This window comes from Hoplias malabaricus, chromosome Y (genome assembly GCF_029633855.1).
Source record: "Hoplias malabaricus isolate fHopMal1 chromosome Y, fHopMal1.hap1, whole genome shotgun sequence".
NCBI classification, from domain to species: Eukaryota; Metazoa; Chordata; class Actinopteri; order Characiformes; family Erythrinidae; genus Hoplias; species Hoplias malabaricus.
Genome location: NC_089820.1, coordinates 70557028 through 70573634, shown reverse-complemented (window position 1 = coordinate 70573634; position 16607 = coordinate 70557028). Strand labels below are relative to the sequence as shown.

The 16607-nt window shown below is 39.6% G+C and overlaps 1 protein-coding gene across 1 annotated transcript in view; it reads right to left on the bottom strand.

Annotated features, from left to right (window-relative positions):
• The window catches only part of LOC136678612 (chromodomain Y-like protein), a 105281-nt gene extending 88890 nt beyond the window's left edge, over nucleotides 1–16391 (bottom strand). Inside the window, exon 1 of the mRNA XM_066656662.1 lies at nucleotides 16157–16391. Coding sequence (XP_066512759.1) covers nucleotides 16157–16183 — 27 coding nt within the window. The 5' untranslated portion in view covers nucleotides 16184–16391. The remainder of the gene's footprint in view (nucleotides 1–16156) is intronic.
• Nucleotides 16392–16607: the final 216 nt, after the last annotated feature.

The window sequence follows — 16607 nt, the reverse complement described above, 5'->3', positions numbered from 1 at the left end:
AAAATTAAATGCAGTTTCTTCGAGACACGGTGCAAAATAAGATTTTATTCTTTTAAGCACTGGACATTTTTGCTCAACACCAAAAAACCAACCCTGTAGGCAGGACTGTGACACCACTGGCTGTAAAGCTCTAAATGATGGACAGTTCTGAATGATGATTGGCTAAAACAAATTGATGATCAATGAGAAGCGCATTCTCTCTTGGGGAGCAGTGGAGAATCTGCCCCTCCCTCTGGCTCAGGGAGAGCAGCATGTCAAACAATTAATGGTCTTAACAGTGCTATTATTTGGAAATAAATCTTCCTTTGTTGACTTACTCACTGTTATCAGAGAGGTAGACATGTGTGTGTGTGATATATGTGCTGAGAACTGCTCCAGCAGCTTACACAAACAATGGCAGGACAGAGTGGTGTGCATGTGTCCGTGTGTAAGCACGCACATTCATAGGTGGGTGCACGCAAGAGAGAAAAACAGCTGAACGGGACATATGTGCACATTTGTGTTTTAAATGTAATCAGATGGTAACCTGCGAATCCTCTGCATACTCAATATAACGAATATGGTCATTATCTAAGTCATGTAGAAAATACTATGGAATGTATGATTAGTTGCGATATATCCCGCAGCTGTAGCTTGAGCTCAAGTCACAAGCCTGCGTTAGAAGCTTGCACTTACGGCGCAATATGGCAAAATTTTTCTTATAGAATTAAAAAAAAAAAAAAAACATACCAGTATTATCATGAACGATATTATATCGCATACCCCTAACCCACAGCAACTGTTTCATTTGAGCAAGCGAGAGAGAGAGATAAAAAGATATAGATATAAATTCAATCCGCATTTCAGCATATATATTATCTACCTTCTGACTTCAACACCAGCGAGGGCTTGTTTACTAGATAAAACTGTTAATACACCACTAGCTTCTGTAAAACTAGGGAATTATGGGAGGAATTTATGGCCAAATTTGATAAAATGATTTGCTTTTTAAAAAAATTAAACATTTAAACAAGTTTCCAGATTAATCACTTGTTACTGCTGACAATACACACACAGACGTCAACAAATCAAGAAAACATAAATATTTACAAATTACTGACATCTACAGAGTTGTAGTGTAGTCAATAACCTGAATGGTGCAAAGGAACATAAGTGAGGTTATATAATATACAAACAGTTTTTGCTGATTACTTACAGACTCTCTAAGACTGTCTGTAGACTCAGACTCTCAGACTGTCTGTACCCGTTTGGAAGCTGTTTTGATCGCTCGGGTTTTCCTGCTTACTCGTTTCCACTGTTATTTCTATATTTATATCTATTTTTATAACCTACTAACCATCCATAGATCTATCTTTTAGATTGTCTCTGCAGGAATATTCATTACAGAGGCACTAAAACTGCCACCGGACCCTGGAGTAACGTTCTTGTTGTAAGTTACTAAAATCAACTAAAAGCGGTAAGTACCTGCAATTCCATGGCTACTACTGGCTGTTTTGCCTGCTCAGAGTGTGGCATGTTTAGTTTATCCCCCTTTTCCACCTCTAGCGATAAAGATAGTGGTTGTGTTTGTAGTAAGTGTCAGCTAGTTAGCTCTCTGGTGGATAAAGTGGACCAGTTAGAAGTGCGCATCCGGAGCTTATTATTGTTAAGGGATAAACAGAGAGATTCAGTGTTAGCAACTCCGGGTGCCTTAGGGAGAGTTAGCACCCCCACGACTCCGGCGTTAGAGCCCTCACAGCGGGGTGAATGGGTGACGTCTCGACGTCATAGCCGGAAAGCTAAGGCTGATGCTAACGCTGAGGCCAAAGCTAGCCCACCGGGACACCACGCTCCTCCGATTCGCGTGTCAAACAGGTTTGCCCTGCTCAGCGAAGCACCCGATGAGGAGCCTGTTAAGAGTGCTCTGGTTATAGGAGACTCTATTGTTCGACACGTGAAATTAGCTACTCCTTTAGGGGCGCCAGCAGTAACAGTTAGCTGTTTATCGGGAGCCAGAGCGCCGGATATTAGTGGCAACCTTAGACTGTTAGCTCATAGGAGATATTCGAGGGTAGTCATCCATGTAGGGGCCAATGATATTCGTCTGCGGCAGTCTGAGGTAACTAAGGGTAATATTACAGAGGTGATTAAACTGGCCCAGACGATGTCCGATGCCGTAATCTGCTCTGGCCTCATACCAATGCGGCGTGGCGACGAAGCTTACAGCAGACATTGGGCGTTAAACTGCTGGATGTCCAAGTGGTGTTCTGAAAATCAAGTGGGCTTTATAGACAATTGGTTTCGTTTTGAGGGCAAGCCTGGTCTTATAGGTAGGGATGGTATCCACCCCACGCGGGAGGGTGCTGCCTTACTTTCTTGCAGCATAGCACATAGTCTCTTAGTTAGTCAGCAGAGTAGTGTAGATAGCTGCTGACAATCCAGAGCCGGGACCAGGCCGCAGACAGACAGGCTAAACCGACCGTCTGCGAACTGTCTTGAGGCGTCACCCAGGTTCAACTGTATTGAGACTGTGTCTTTCCCCTGAACTAAATGTAAAAGTAGAAAAACAAAATCAGCCTGTTTCAGCAACCTAATCAATATTAAATCATACACAACACCTAGCAGCAACACCTCAGAACTAAAATTTTTGGGTTACTCAACATAAGATCACTAAACTCAAAAGCACTCATCGTAAATGATATTATAAGTGATCATAAATTCAATGTTTTCTGTCTCACGGAAACGTGGGTTAGACCAAATGAATATTTAGCACTAAATATAGCCACCCCCCTAGGCTATAATTATGCACATAGCCCAAGAATATCAGGCAAAGGAGGTGGAGTATGTGTAATTTACCAAAATACCCTAGAAATTAGTCTTAAACAATGTGACACCTTCTCTTCTTTTGAGGTTCTCTCCACTATTATTACAAATCCGATCACAAAAAAGGACGCATTTTTATTATGCAACATTTACAGACCACCAGGGCCTTACTTAGAATTTCTGAAAGAATTCAGCGATTTTGCTACAAACCTAGCGGTGTGCAATCATAAAGTTATAATTGAAGGAGATTTCAATATCCATTTTGAGAAGGAAAGTGACCCACTAAAAAAGGCATTTACCTCAATCTTAGACTCTATTGGTATTACTCAAAATGTAACAGGGCCTACACACTACTGCAGCCACACTTTAGACTTAGTTCTGACACTAGGTCTTAACATTGACAAAATTAATATCTTACCGCAATACTCAGCAATCTCCGATCATTACTTAATTTCATATGAGCTACGTTTTAGCCATAATATATGTAGGAACCCTCGCTATTCTACAAGGCGTATAATAAAACCATCTACCGCCCTACAATTTATAGAAAACCTACCAGAACTATCGACCCCAGTTCCAACTCCATCAGACCCAATGGACCTAGATGTACTAACTGATTACCTAGAAAATACCTGTCGATCTACTTTAGAAAAGGTAGCACCACTTAAACATAAAAGTATAAGACAGAAAAAGCCCGCACCATGGTATAATGATAAGACCCGTACTTTAAAACAAACATTACGAAAACTAGAACGGAAATGGCGATCAACCAAGCTTGAAGTGTTCCATTCTTCCTGGAAGGACAGCCTTATAGAGTATAGAAATGCCCTCACTAAAGCTCGCTCAGCATATCTGGCCTCGCTGATCTCCAATAATAAAAATAATCAGAGAGCACTGTTTAGTGTGTTTTCTAGAATTACAAAAAATCAAGCAGGTTCTGAACAACTAATTCCAGCAACTCTCACCAGTAAAGATTTTATGGACTTTTTTAATAATAAAATTGAGAATATTAGACAACAAACTCAAGCCACAGGATCAAATCCATCCTGGCTGCCACCCGATGTGAATGATATAAAACATACTATAACTGTAAAAGAAAGACTTGAAACCTTTTACCCACTCCCACAATTAGAACTAGAGATTATCACCTCCGCAAACTGTACAACTTGCCCACTTGATGCAATTCCCACAAAGTTGCTCAAAGAAGTACTACCAGCTATTATTGATCCTCTTTTAACTATAGTAAACTCATCCCTTAGTCTGGGCCATGTACCCAAAGCTTTTAAACTAGCAGTTATTAAACCTATGATCAAGAAACCAAATCTTGATGCTAGTACACTGTCTAATTACAGGCCTATTTCTAATTTGCCATTTCTGTCCAAGATCTTAGAAAGAGCTGTGGCCCAACAACTTAGTTCATATCTACATAAGAATCATATATATGAAAAATTCTAATCTGGATTCAGGCAACATCATAGTACAGAGACAGCTCTAGTCAAGATAACAAATGATCTTCTTCTTGCCTCTGATCAAGGCCACGTATCCCTGTTGGTGCTTCTTGACCTAAGCGCAGACTTCGATACAATAGACCACAATATTCTCATAGAAAGGTTAGAAAACATGGTTGGAATCACAGGGACAGCCCTATTATGGTTCAAATCTTACTTAATGGAACGTTATCAATTCGTAAAAGTAAAAAATCTAAATTCAAATTATTCTAAAGTAAGATTTGGAATTCCACAAGGCTCTATTTTAGGACCATTATTATTTACATTATACATGTTACCGCTAGGCACAGTTATAAGAAACCATGACATTAACTTTCACTGTTACGCAGACGACACACAATTGTATATTTCAGCCAAGCCCGATGACAAACACAGATTAAAGAAAATAGAGGACTGTGTAAAAGACGTGAAAGGCTGGATGTTGCGTAACTTCCTCCTTCTAAACAGCAACAAAATAGAGGTCCTGCTTTTGGGTCCAAAAGTGGCAAGAAATAAATTATCAGATTTAATTTTAAATCTCGCTGACTCTCCAATTAAACCTGGTTCAGCAGCAAAAAATCTTGGTGTCATAATTGACCCGGATTTATCATTTAATCAACACATAGGTAGTATCACCAGGACAGCTTTTTTACTTCTTCGCAATATTGCTAAGATCAGAAATGCCTTATCCCTTCAGGACGCAGAAACATTAGTACATGCCTTTATTACTTCAAGGCTTGACTACTGTAACGCACTACTGTCAGGATGCACCAGCAACAATTTAAGAAAACTTCAACTAGTTCAAAATGCTGCAGCTAGGGTCCTCACTAAAACTAGAAAATTTGAACATATCAGCCCAGTTTTATCATCACTTCATTGGCTGCCTGTTAAATCCCGCATTGACTACAAAATTTTGTTATTAACATATAAAGCTCTACATGGGCTTGCTCCTGAATATCTTCAAGATACAATTTCCTATTATGAGCCTCCACGTTCACTCAGATCACAGAATACTGGATTTTTAATTGTTCCCAGAATTCAGAAGGCCTCAGCTGGGGGAAGAGCCTTTTCTTATAAAGCCCCCAGACTCTGGAATGATCTTCCAGAAAATGTTCCGGACTCAGACACAGTCGCAATCTTCAAATCTAGGCTAAAAACACATTTGTTTAGTTTATCTTTTGGTAGCTAATACTCCCCCATAGATAAAGGCGGCAGATCCGGGGGGTCCATGGACACAGGGAATTATAGTAAACTGAGACGCTGGTGCTGTCGTCCCGCCGCTTCTCGCGATCACTCAGGTTTGTTGACGGTGGAGCGGAGGGATGCCAGTGTTTCAGGATGCTCCCGTGTCTGTGTGTCCTCCTGGTTCTCTCCTTTTAGTTAAAGCTGTCATAGTCAGATCTGCCGGAGTCATTAGCCACACTCTGGAAATTTTCATATTTTCTACTTTACAAAAACAAAACAGTTCAAAACTAATTCCATCCCTTTACATTTTTCCAAGTAAACAACTGCCCACCTGTCTGTCTGGACACTGATGGATGACTGTCGAGACCCTCCTCCACGCTTCCGACCAGCTGCCCACGCTCCAGCAACCACCAAGTGCCTTGAAGCTGTCCCTACACTGAAGTTCTCATGGACTACTAACTATCATCACCAGTAGATTGACCAGAGGAGGATGGGTCACCCCTTGTGAGCCTTGGTTCCTCCCAAGGTTTCTTCCTCAGCTGGGGGAGTTTTTCCTTGCCACTGTCACCCCTGGCTTGCTCACTTGAGGGTTTTACATTTGTTTTTACATTTCATGTCAAATCTTTGTCTTACTGGAATTCTGTGAAGCTGCTTTGTGACAACATCAGTTGTGAAAAGCGCTATATAAATAAATTTGATTTGATTTGATCTAATTCTATTTAAGCAGTGTTGGAAAAGAAAGTATTTGGACAGTATTGCACTGCATGACATAGCACATTGCCATCATAATGGCAAGGAAAAGGTAATTAAAGCAAGCCAATTTGTCAAGAGACATTTGAAAACTGGAGGAAATTCTGATTCTCCAGGTATAACAGGTGGAATAGCAATGAGAAAGCCACACCTAAGATTGGGGGTGGGGGTATTTAGTACATCAAGCAGGGTTTCTGTAAGCCATAGAGTAAGTGAAAGAATGTTTATTCAATGTGTGCCACCAACTGTAAAACACTGAGGAAGAAGAGTGATTGTCAGGGGCTGTTATTCAGATTTGGCAACTTGCACAGGGTTATATCATGTACTGTGCTGTGTCAGACCTACCTAAGAAGACAAGAACAAGAAAGTACATTTCAAAGAATGGAATGGCCTGCCAAGTCTCCAGACTCCACACTAAGCATGTTTGGGGTGAACCGGACAGAAGGGTGAAAGCAAAGCAACATTTGTGTGAACTTCTGCAACAATGTTAGGAAGAACTTTCTGAAATATCTGAAATCCATTGTAGAATGTATACCTCCACTGTGTTCAGCTGTTATATCTGCAAGAGGTGGCTAATTTGATGATCAAGAAATCTAGATTTAGATTTGTCTAGCAAAAATATTCTGTGGTTAAATCTTAAGTTGTTTATTTGTAATTGCACAGTTCCTTGCTATCTGGTAAATAAGAAAAGCTTAATGAGCAAATTCATTTAAAAGACTAGTTTACCAAGGCTAGCTACCTATATTTTTTGCCTCAACGGGTTTCTGTAACCAGAATGAGTACTTATTTATTTAACATTTTGAACACCGTTTGCTGTAGTGTTACGTAATGTTATGTAACAGAAGAATACCACGTGCATCAATTATGATTTCACGTCACTTATTACTACTTTGGTTTGTCAAAACCAAATTACTGTCCTTCGAAATTTTTTTTATTCTTATTAATTTGACTGGTCAAATTTTTTGTATGCGCAATTATTTGTCATTGTACAATGTACAATGTGTCTTCCGCATTTAACCCATCTGTAGCAGTGAACACACATACACACACACACCAGTGCACTAGGGGCTGTGCATCCATCCCTGGCACCCAGGGAGCGTTTGGGGGTTCAGTTCCTTGCTCAAGGGCACTTTAGCCATGGATGTCCCTGCCAATCTTGGGGATCGAACCAGCACCAAGCCCCGTCCTCTAACCATTAGGCAATGACTCAAATCAAACTTCATTTGATGCATAAGTCTAAATAAAATGGCATATTTTAATGTGGAATTTTTAGTAACATGTCAGTCAAAGTATATTGGCAGGCTTTTTAAAAGGTAGTATTGGATAAATCTATAAATGTAAGGTCATAGCTATTAAGAAGCATATTAGCTAATATTGCAACGATGCTGGCAATACCTGACAAGCCAAATTCACAAAAGGTTTTACCCTCTAGTCCAGGGGTGGGCAATCTTATCCGCAAAGGGCCGGTGTGGCTGCTGGATTTAAGTCTATTCAGGCTCAAGCACACCTGATTTTACTCCTTTAATTAGTTGGCTTGAGTAAAACAAATGATCATGTGACCTCCTGGTTGGTTGGAACAAAAACCAGCAGCCACACCGGCCCTTTGCGGATAAGATTGCCCACCCCTGCTCTAGTCCTTATTCTTATCCATTTGGTTTGTCAAAGATAATTATTGTTTTTCATAATGTTCTTACTATTCTCTTTGCAATTTGTCAACGCTACTTCTCCTAGGAATTTCATGCTACAGGCATGAAAATTCACACAATAATAGATCCTATTCCAACTATGGGAATTTTTCCCATAGGAATGCACCGGGCAAAATTTCAACCTGCTCTAACTCTGTCCATTTGAAAGCTATGGCTTCTAGATTTCACACTGTTGGACCTGGGCGCTCTGGGACCCATCACAGTGATTTTCATGATGTCATCGCACTCTAGCTCCTCTGCACAGGAAGCCTTTTTTCCACTTTTCAGCCAAACATTTCCCCATAACTTCCTTATAGTTTCACCTAGAGACGTCATGTAAAATTTAGAATGGTAGAGAAATTTCCCCTTCCAACACCTGTAAATATGAGATCCTTTAAGAATGCAGTTTTTGAATTATGAATTTTTGTTCTACAGTAGGGAAAGTTTCAACAATATTTTCTGTGATTAACTCATCATGACATGATCAATTCTTGCTCAAACTGCAAATTTCTTTACACCAAATCAATTCCCAGCATGTCCTTGGTAATTATTTGACTGTTTCTATGAAGTGGTCACTTAAGGTGTAAGCCTAAATAAAATATAATTGGAGTCTTTTTAATGTGGTATTTATTTTAATGTGACTGTTTCTATGAAGTGGTCATTTGCTTAAGATGGAAGCAGGAATATTACAAACGTGGCCTGCAAAATGTGTCTACTTCAATGAAGGGTTTTCCTTAATATGGATTTTATTTGATTTTATTATTTATCTTTTTAAGATTTCTAAGGATTATTTGAAGTGGTCATTTTTTTAATGTGGGAGTTTATTTAAATGACAGCTTTTAAAAAGGAGAAAATGTTTTTTTTAATATGGCAGACAAAATAAATAAATTTTAAAATTATGCGAAGTGATAACAGATCTAGATCTCAATGAATGAAATATTCCAGTTCCTTTATTCATTGCACAGTGTAAATCAAATCAAAATTATTATGCCATGGAGGTCTGAATTTGGAATAATACTAAAAAACAAAAGAAAATTCCTCAAGAGAAGTTAAAATGAGGCTCAGTAGTGTGTGTGGCCTCAACATGCCTGTATGACCTTCATGCAACGCCTGGACATGCTCCTGATGAGGCAGCAGATGTTCTCATGAGGGATCTTCTCCCAGACCTGAATTAAAGCATCAGTGAACTCCTGGACAGTCTGTGGTGCAATGTGGCCTTGGTGGATGGAACGGGACATTATGTCCCAGATGTGCTCAATTGGATTCAGGTCTGGGGAACAGACATAAGCATCACACATAGCCACATTAGGTCTAGCATTGTCATGCATCAGAAGGAACCCAGGGCTCACTACACTAGCATATAGTCTCACAATGGGTCTGAGAATCTCATCCCAGTACCTAATGGCAGTCAGGGTATCTCTGGCACATGGATGGCTGTGCACCCATCCAAAGAATTACCTCCCTACACCATTACTGACCCATTTCCTAACCAGTCACTTTGGAAGATGTTGCAGGCAGCAGAATGTTCTCCACAGCATCTCCAGACTCGCATGTCACATGCTCAGTGTGAACCTGCTCTTATCCATGAAGAACGCAGGGTGCCAATGGCAAATCTGCCAATCTTGGTATTTTCTGACAAATGGCAGTAACTCTGCAGTGTTGGACTGTAAGCAGAACCCCACTTGTAGATGTCGGGCCCTCATACCACACTCATGGAGCCTGTTCCTGCAGCTGGGTTGTTGCCCTTCTACAGACCCCTCCAAGTCTCCTGTCTTCTGGTATCTCCTCCATGCTCTGGACACTGCTGACAGACACAGCAGACCTTCTTGCCAAAGCTTGCATAGATGTGCCTTCCTGAATGAGCTGCTCTACCTGAGCAACTTCTGTGGGTTGTAGGCACTGTCTCATGCTACCTCTAGGGGTGAGAGCACTGACAAACAGCAACAGTGACCAAAACATCAGCCAGAAAGAATGAGAACAAAGAAATGGTCTGTGGTCACCACCTCCAGAACCACTCCTTTATGGGGATTGTCTTGCTAATTGCCTCTCATTTCTACCTGTTGTCTGTTCCATTTGCACAATAGCAGGTGAAATTTATTCACAATCATTGTTGCTTCCTAACTGGACAGGTTGATTTCACAGAAGTGTGATTGACTTGGAGTTACATTGTGTTGTTTAAGTGTTCCTTTTATTTTTTTGAGCAGTGTATAATAAAAGACTTTTAAAGGTGGTATTTATTTTAATGTGACCATTTCAATGATGTGGGCACTTAATTAAGGTGGAAGCCTAAACAAAATGGCTGATTTTTTAAGGAGAAATGGTCACTTACTTAAAATAGATTTTTTTTTTTTAATGGTGTTCACAATACCTTAGCAGTGTTTTTAAGGTTTTAAGAGTTATTTGAAGTGGTCATTTATTTAAGTTGGGAATCTAAATTAAATGACTATTTTTAAAAAGGTGGAAATTTTTTTTAACGTGGCAGACAAAATATATTGGTCATTTGTTTTATTTGAAGTGGTCATTCATTTAAAGGAGCAATCTGTAAAACTGACACCAAGCGTTTAAAATCAGAACAAGAATACAGTTTCAAAACAGTGGAGAGCCGTCTGCCACCTTTCCCTCCTCCCCAGACGTGAAGTTCAACCAAGTTGCCAGTTTGAGGAAAACTGAACAAACAAGCAAGAGATGAATTTAAGAACTTGGGCCGTAATAGCAAAGAAGAAAGGACCATAACAAAACATATTTACACAGAAATGTGTTCATCATTTCAATAAAACATCCATCTACACAAAAAGTGAACATGCAGCTGTCATTTCCCGGCATTTACAAGCCTTTACTGTCCAAATCCACATTAAATATTTTGACTAGGCAAGGCTCATGTTACTTATTGATTTTCATTTCCACCATAAATTTAATTTATACAATTTTCGTAGTCAAACATTCCGTTCCACCTTACGTATCTATTTACGAGTCCTCGGTTCTTGAAGTCTCTGTTCCACCTTAAGAGCTGAAACTAGCACTCTGGCTTTTAAAACAACTTAGTTGTTTTAATCCACTATATGTACAAACCAGATTCCAAAAAAAGTTGGGACAGTAAACAAATTGTGAATAAAAACTGAATGCAATGATGTGGAGATAGCAAATGTCAATATTTTTTGTTTGTAATAGAACATAGATGACAGATCACAAGTGTAAGCTAAGTAATTAGGTCAATTGACAACATGATTAGGTATAAAAACAGCTTCTCAGAGTGTCAGTGCCTCTCTGAAGCCAAGATGGTAAGAGGATCACCAATTCCACCATTGTTGCACAGAAAGATAGTGCAGCAATACCAGAATGGTGTTACCCAGCGTAAAATAGCAAAGATTTTAAGTTATCATCATCAACCATGCATAACATCATCAAAAGATTCAAAGAATCTGGAACAATTGCTGTGTAAGGGTCAAGGCCGTAAAACTCTACTGGATGCTTGTGATCTCCGGGCCCTTAAACGTCACTGCACCTCAAACAGGAATGTCAAGGAAATAACAGAATGGGCTCAGGAATACTTCCAGAAAGCATTGTCAGTGAACACAATCCACCGTGCCATCCGCCGTTGCCAGCTGAAACTCTACAGTGCAAAGTACAAAATGGAAGACTGTTCTGTGGTCAGATGAGTCACGATTTGAAGTTCTTTATGGAACACTGGGACGCCATGTCATCCGGACCAGAGAGGACAAGGATAACCCAAGTTGTTATCAACGCTCCGTTCAGAAGCCTGCATCACTGATGGTATGGGGTTGCATGAGTGCTTGTGGCATGGGCAGCTTGCATATCTGGAAAGGCACCATTAATGCAGAGAACTATGTTCAGGTTGTAGAACAATATATGCTCCCATCTAGACGTCATCTCTTTCAGGGAAGACCCTGCATTTTTCATCAAGATAATGCCAGACCACATTCTGCAGCAATCACAACATCATGGCTACGTAGGAGAAGGATCCGGGTACTGAAATGGCCAGCCTGCAGTCCAGATCTTTCACCTATAGAGAACATTTGGCGCATCATAAAGAGGAAGGTGCGACAAAGAAGGCCCAAGACGATTGAACAGTTAGAGGCCTGTATTAGACATGAATGGGAGAGCATTTCTATTTCTAAACTTGAGAAACTGGTCTCCTCTGTCCCCAGACGTCTGTTGAGTGTTGTAAGAAAAAGGGGGGGGTGCCACACAGTTGTAAAAAAAATGGCCTTGTACCAACTTTTTGGGGATTTGTTGACACCATGAAATTTTGAAACAACATATTTTTCCCTTAAAATGATACATTCTCTCAGTTTAAATTTTTGATCTGTGATTTGTGTTCTATTCTGAATAAAATATTAGATGTTGGCACCTACACCTCAACTTTTTTGGAATCCGGTTTGTATTTAAAACATACAAACAAATTGTATTATTTAACCAATTATTCACAATTTTCGTTTTCAAGCATTTACTTCCACCTTAAATGGTTCCATTTAAGAATCTCATTAGCGTTTTTGTACAGCTTCAAATTGAATATTCAATTGGGTGGGTCCAGAACCAAGCTGAAATCACTGGGCGCCAGTGGGCAGCAGGAACACACCCTGGAGGGGGCGCCAGTCCTCCACAGGGCAACACACGCACTTTTGAGTTGCCAAACCACCTACCAACATGTGTTTTTGGACCATAGGAGGAAACCAGAGCACCCGGAGGAAACACTGCTGAACACAGGTAGAACACACCAAACTCCTCACAGACAGTCACCCAGAGCAGGTCTTGAGCCCTCCAGGTCCCTGGAGCTGTGTGACTGCGACACTACCTGCTGCGCCACCGTGCTGCCCTCTACCTACCAGTGAAATGCTTATATTTGCTTGCTCCTTAATTTGTTTAAAACACTCACACACACCATGGAGAAACATGTATCTACCTCAATTTCTTTAAAACAACCAAACAAAGGTATTTACACTTTTCAATTCACCTTCTTTGTTTAAAACACCAAACACAGTCCTTTACCTTTCAAACCTCACTATGCCTGACTTTATATAAACCATACAATCTATGACGTTTACACCTTTTAATCTACACATAGGCATCTGTACTTCTGTATTTTTTCAGAAATGATTTGCTGTTACCTGTTCAGGAGAAAATTAGACAGCTCTGGCTCTGTTCTGTAGTGTTGCTACTTGTCTGCCTTCAAACACAAGGCCAATATTTCCTCTCATTTTACTCTGTCTCTAGTCACAGAGATCTTTAGAAGGGCAGAGGGGCTTTTTGGGGCTGGTAAAATATAAAATTAACTATGTTCACTCGGCCACCTTAATGGCTGCGAGACACTGTTTGTAGACCTGGCCACACGGTGGACTGTAAAATGATTGGACAGAGGGTGGGATGACAGGCAGGACCTCAGAGCGTGGGATCATATGAGCTCTGCTCCGGACTGGTCACTTCTCAAGGAGAATATACTGCTTTGGCTGTGAGAGGCAGCAGTGTTTTAGCTTTGACTGTTTCCTTAATCTATGATCACACACCCTGGACATTTTATGACTAAGTACAGTAAATATCCTACAGATTGCTCCTTTAAATGTAGATGTCTAAATAAAATAACAGCTTTTTAAAGTGCAATATTTTAAGGTGGAATTTTCAAAATGTGGTGTTAAAAATGTATTGGCAGTCTTTTTATAGTTTTAAGGTTTATTTGAAGTGGACGTCTAAAACAAATGGGCATTTTTTAATGTGGAATTTTTTGTAAGGTGGCAGTCAACGTATACTGGCAGTCTTTTAAAGCTGGTTGCATTTTAAAGGTAGCATTGGATAGATTGTTCTATAAACTTAACCTCACAGATAATAAGCAGCATATAAGCTAAAGTTGCAACAATGCTAGCAATATGTGACAAGCCAAATTCAAAGTTTGTTCACAAACTTTCCCCTCTAATTTGTAGTGTTATGCCTTCATGTCTGCTGTTGACAAAAAAGGTACATGGTACAAGGTACAATGATAACATATGCTATAGTTACGTTATATTATCCAGTATTTCCTATTAAACCCAATAAATTCCCAGGGAAAATTTACATTTTGGAATATTTCCAAAGATCCTGAGCTAAAGTCCCCATGGAAAGTTACCAGTAATTTGCTGGAAATTTATCAGAAATGTTCCACTCCTTTTCAATCCTAATCTTAACTACTAGATAGACCTATAAATCCAGATATTTATATTGCTATACTTACAGATTTTATTTTGTTAAGTCAGTGTTCTGTATTGCTAAAAAGGCATAATAAGCTTCAATGAACAACACTGACTTCTTTATTAACTTTAAGTTTACTTTAACTTTATTAAGTTTCAATGCCATGAAAAAATAAATATTTCCACAATGCAGTAAAAAGTACAAGGTGGAAGAAATAGCCTAGCCGGACTGAACAGCTTTTTACACTGTCATGAGGACATTTGTCACGACTGTGAAATGCACTTTAAGGACTGCTGCTGACCTCTGTTAGGGTGCTTCTTTGTGGTTGCTTGAATTAAGTCTGTATTCTTTGGCATGCCTTAAACTGGGGTTACACTACACGACTTTTAGCCTGATTTGAAATATTTTTGCATCAAAATTTTGCGACCAGTCACAGGATATTTAATTTTAAAAATTTTATTTTATTTTTTTACCTGAATTTCAACATAATTGCAAAGTGTAAACTATCCACCAACTCAAATAGAAAAGTAAACACAGGTGCATGCTGTGGACCTCTACAATGGAGGCCGGATTAAACAGTAACACTATAATAAAAACTGCAATATATTACATAGTGCTGGATGCACATGTCCCCAAATAAGGAGAATTACCTGTAGGAAAACATTGTGCCACACAACACGCTGTTACAGCCTTTATTCCAACTGCATTCTAATTTTTCATTCCACCTTAAATGGTGCAACACTGGCTCGCGCTACGGCTAGCGCTGTTTCTGGACCATATAAGGTGGAGCGTAGCCACAACTATGTGCTATTTTACTAATCTCCAGCTCTAGCTGCAGTATGTAGAGACCATGCTGACTATGTTTTCCCATCCTGAACCCAAAGACATTTTTACGTGTCTTTTTTTTCTTTGTGGATCTGCACATATAGCAGCGCAAACAACAACACGGCAAGTTGTACATCCATATTTATCTGCGTCTCTAAGGAAATGCGAGTTGCACGTTTGGTTGGGGAGTTTGTGGTCATGTGGTGTGAGACATTTTTCTCCATTCTTTGTAAAAATCAACAAAAACAGTCAAGAAGTGTGAAATACCCAGTCTGTTTATAATTTGCCCCAACTTTAAATTCGAGCTGCATCTAGTGGTGCACCTATGTGTCAGTACCTGCTTTACTGGGTGCGTCCCAAAAAGTTCCCTCTGTGCTACATTTAGGGACACAAATAGTGGGCTATTTCGAACACATTCATGGTATCAGTTCTCCCTCTCTCCCATATATATATATATATATAAACTTTTTGCTGTATTCATAGAAAAGGGTGTTCTAATCTCTCTCTATATGTATTTTGATTCTTTCATATTTCTGATATTGCAAGCCCATAAGTAATACTTTTTTTGTTCAAGACAGGTGCTTATTATTTGTAAAAGGAAGAATATAAAGAGACATGCTAAAAATTGTAGGTTGAAATATGCAGGCAGTTCAGATTTTCTGAAATAAATGAGTGGCACTTTGTAAATTTAAATACTTAAGTCTTCTATACTATTCTACTATAATCTCACTGAATGCAATAAAAGTTCAATCCCGCTGTTTATATGGATGGGACCCACACCATCCTGACTAATTATAAGACAAATACGTTTGGGAACCTTGCTCCTTGTGTCCGCCTCATATGAGCCGCCGGTCGCATAAGAAGCAACCAAATGTGAGAAGGCATCCCCCATCCATGTGGATAAACTTTTAAGTTAAGTGCTCTTTTCCGAAATGTTAAAAAACATTTCACCCGGAAAAATGAAACCCAATATTCCTTTAGAATTAGCAGCATTAAACACACTGTTAAATACCATGAAATACCCATGAAAATATAAAAAAATAATAGTACTTACACATTTAGCAACTGCAACAAAAAAAAGCTACAACTAGCAACAATACAGTATCTACCTTTTTCACGTCTGCTAACGTTAGCTGTGCATCTTAATTTCACACGCGAGTAGAAAAAGAAACAAAGATAACGCTAAAGTTATACAGGAACCCAGGGCTATGGAAAAATCACAAGTTTTATTTCACGAGAAATCACCTCATATAGCTCCTCTGACGCCATCATGGCCTGGTAATGTTCGATGCTGGTGTAAATAGGACTGATAACGTTGGTCGTGCTCTCTGTTCAGCCTAATGATTGTCTTGCTTTTGGGTGTCCTGGTGCACGGTAGAAATGTCCGCCTGGCTGTACAGTAGTACGAATGAGTTTGGCCCAGGATAAGATTACAGACTCGAAAAGGGATTTCGAAAGTTCTGAAGCAACCCTTTACAGGCACAACAATCCAAAGACTAGCGAAGTAGACCGGTCACGTGGTAATGACGTGCCAAAGTACAGCGGGCGATTCGTGCCAAAATATTAACAGATGTACATTTGTATTAGTCATAACAAACTGCATTTTTACCGTTGCACTCTATAACACAGTCAAATTTTGGGCAGGTAATGTACTCCAACGGTCCAAAATAGCCCCTAAAATAATCATCTAAGTGTT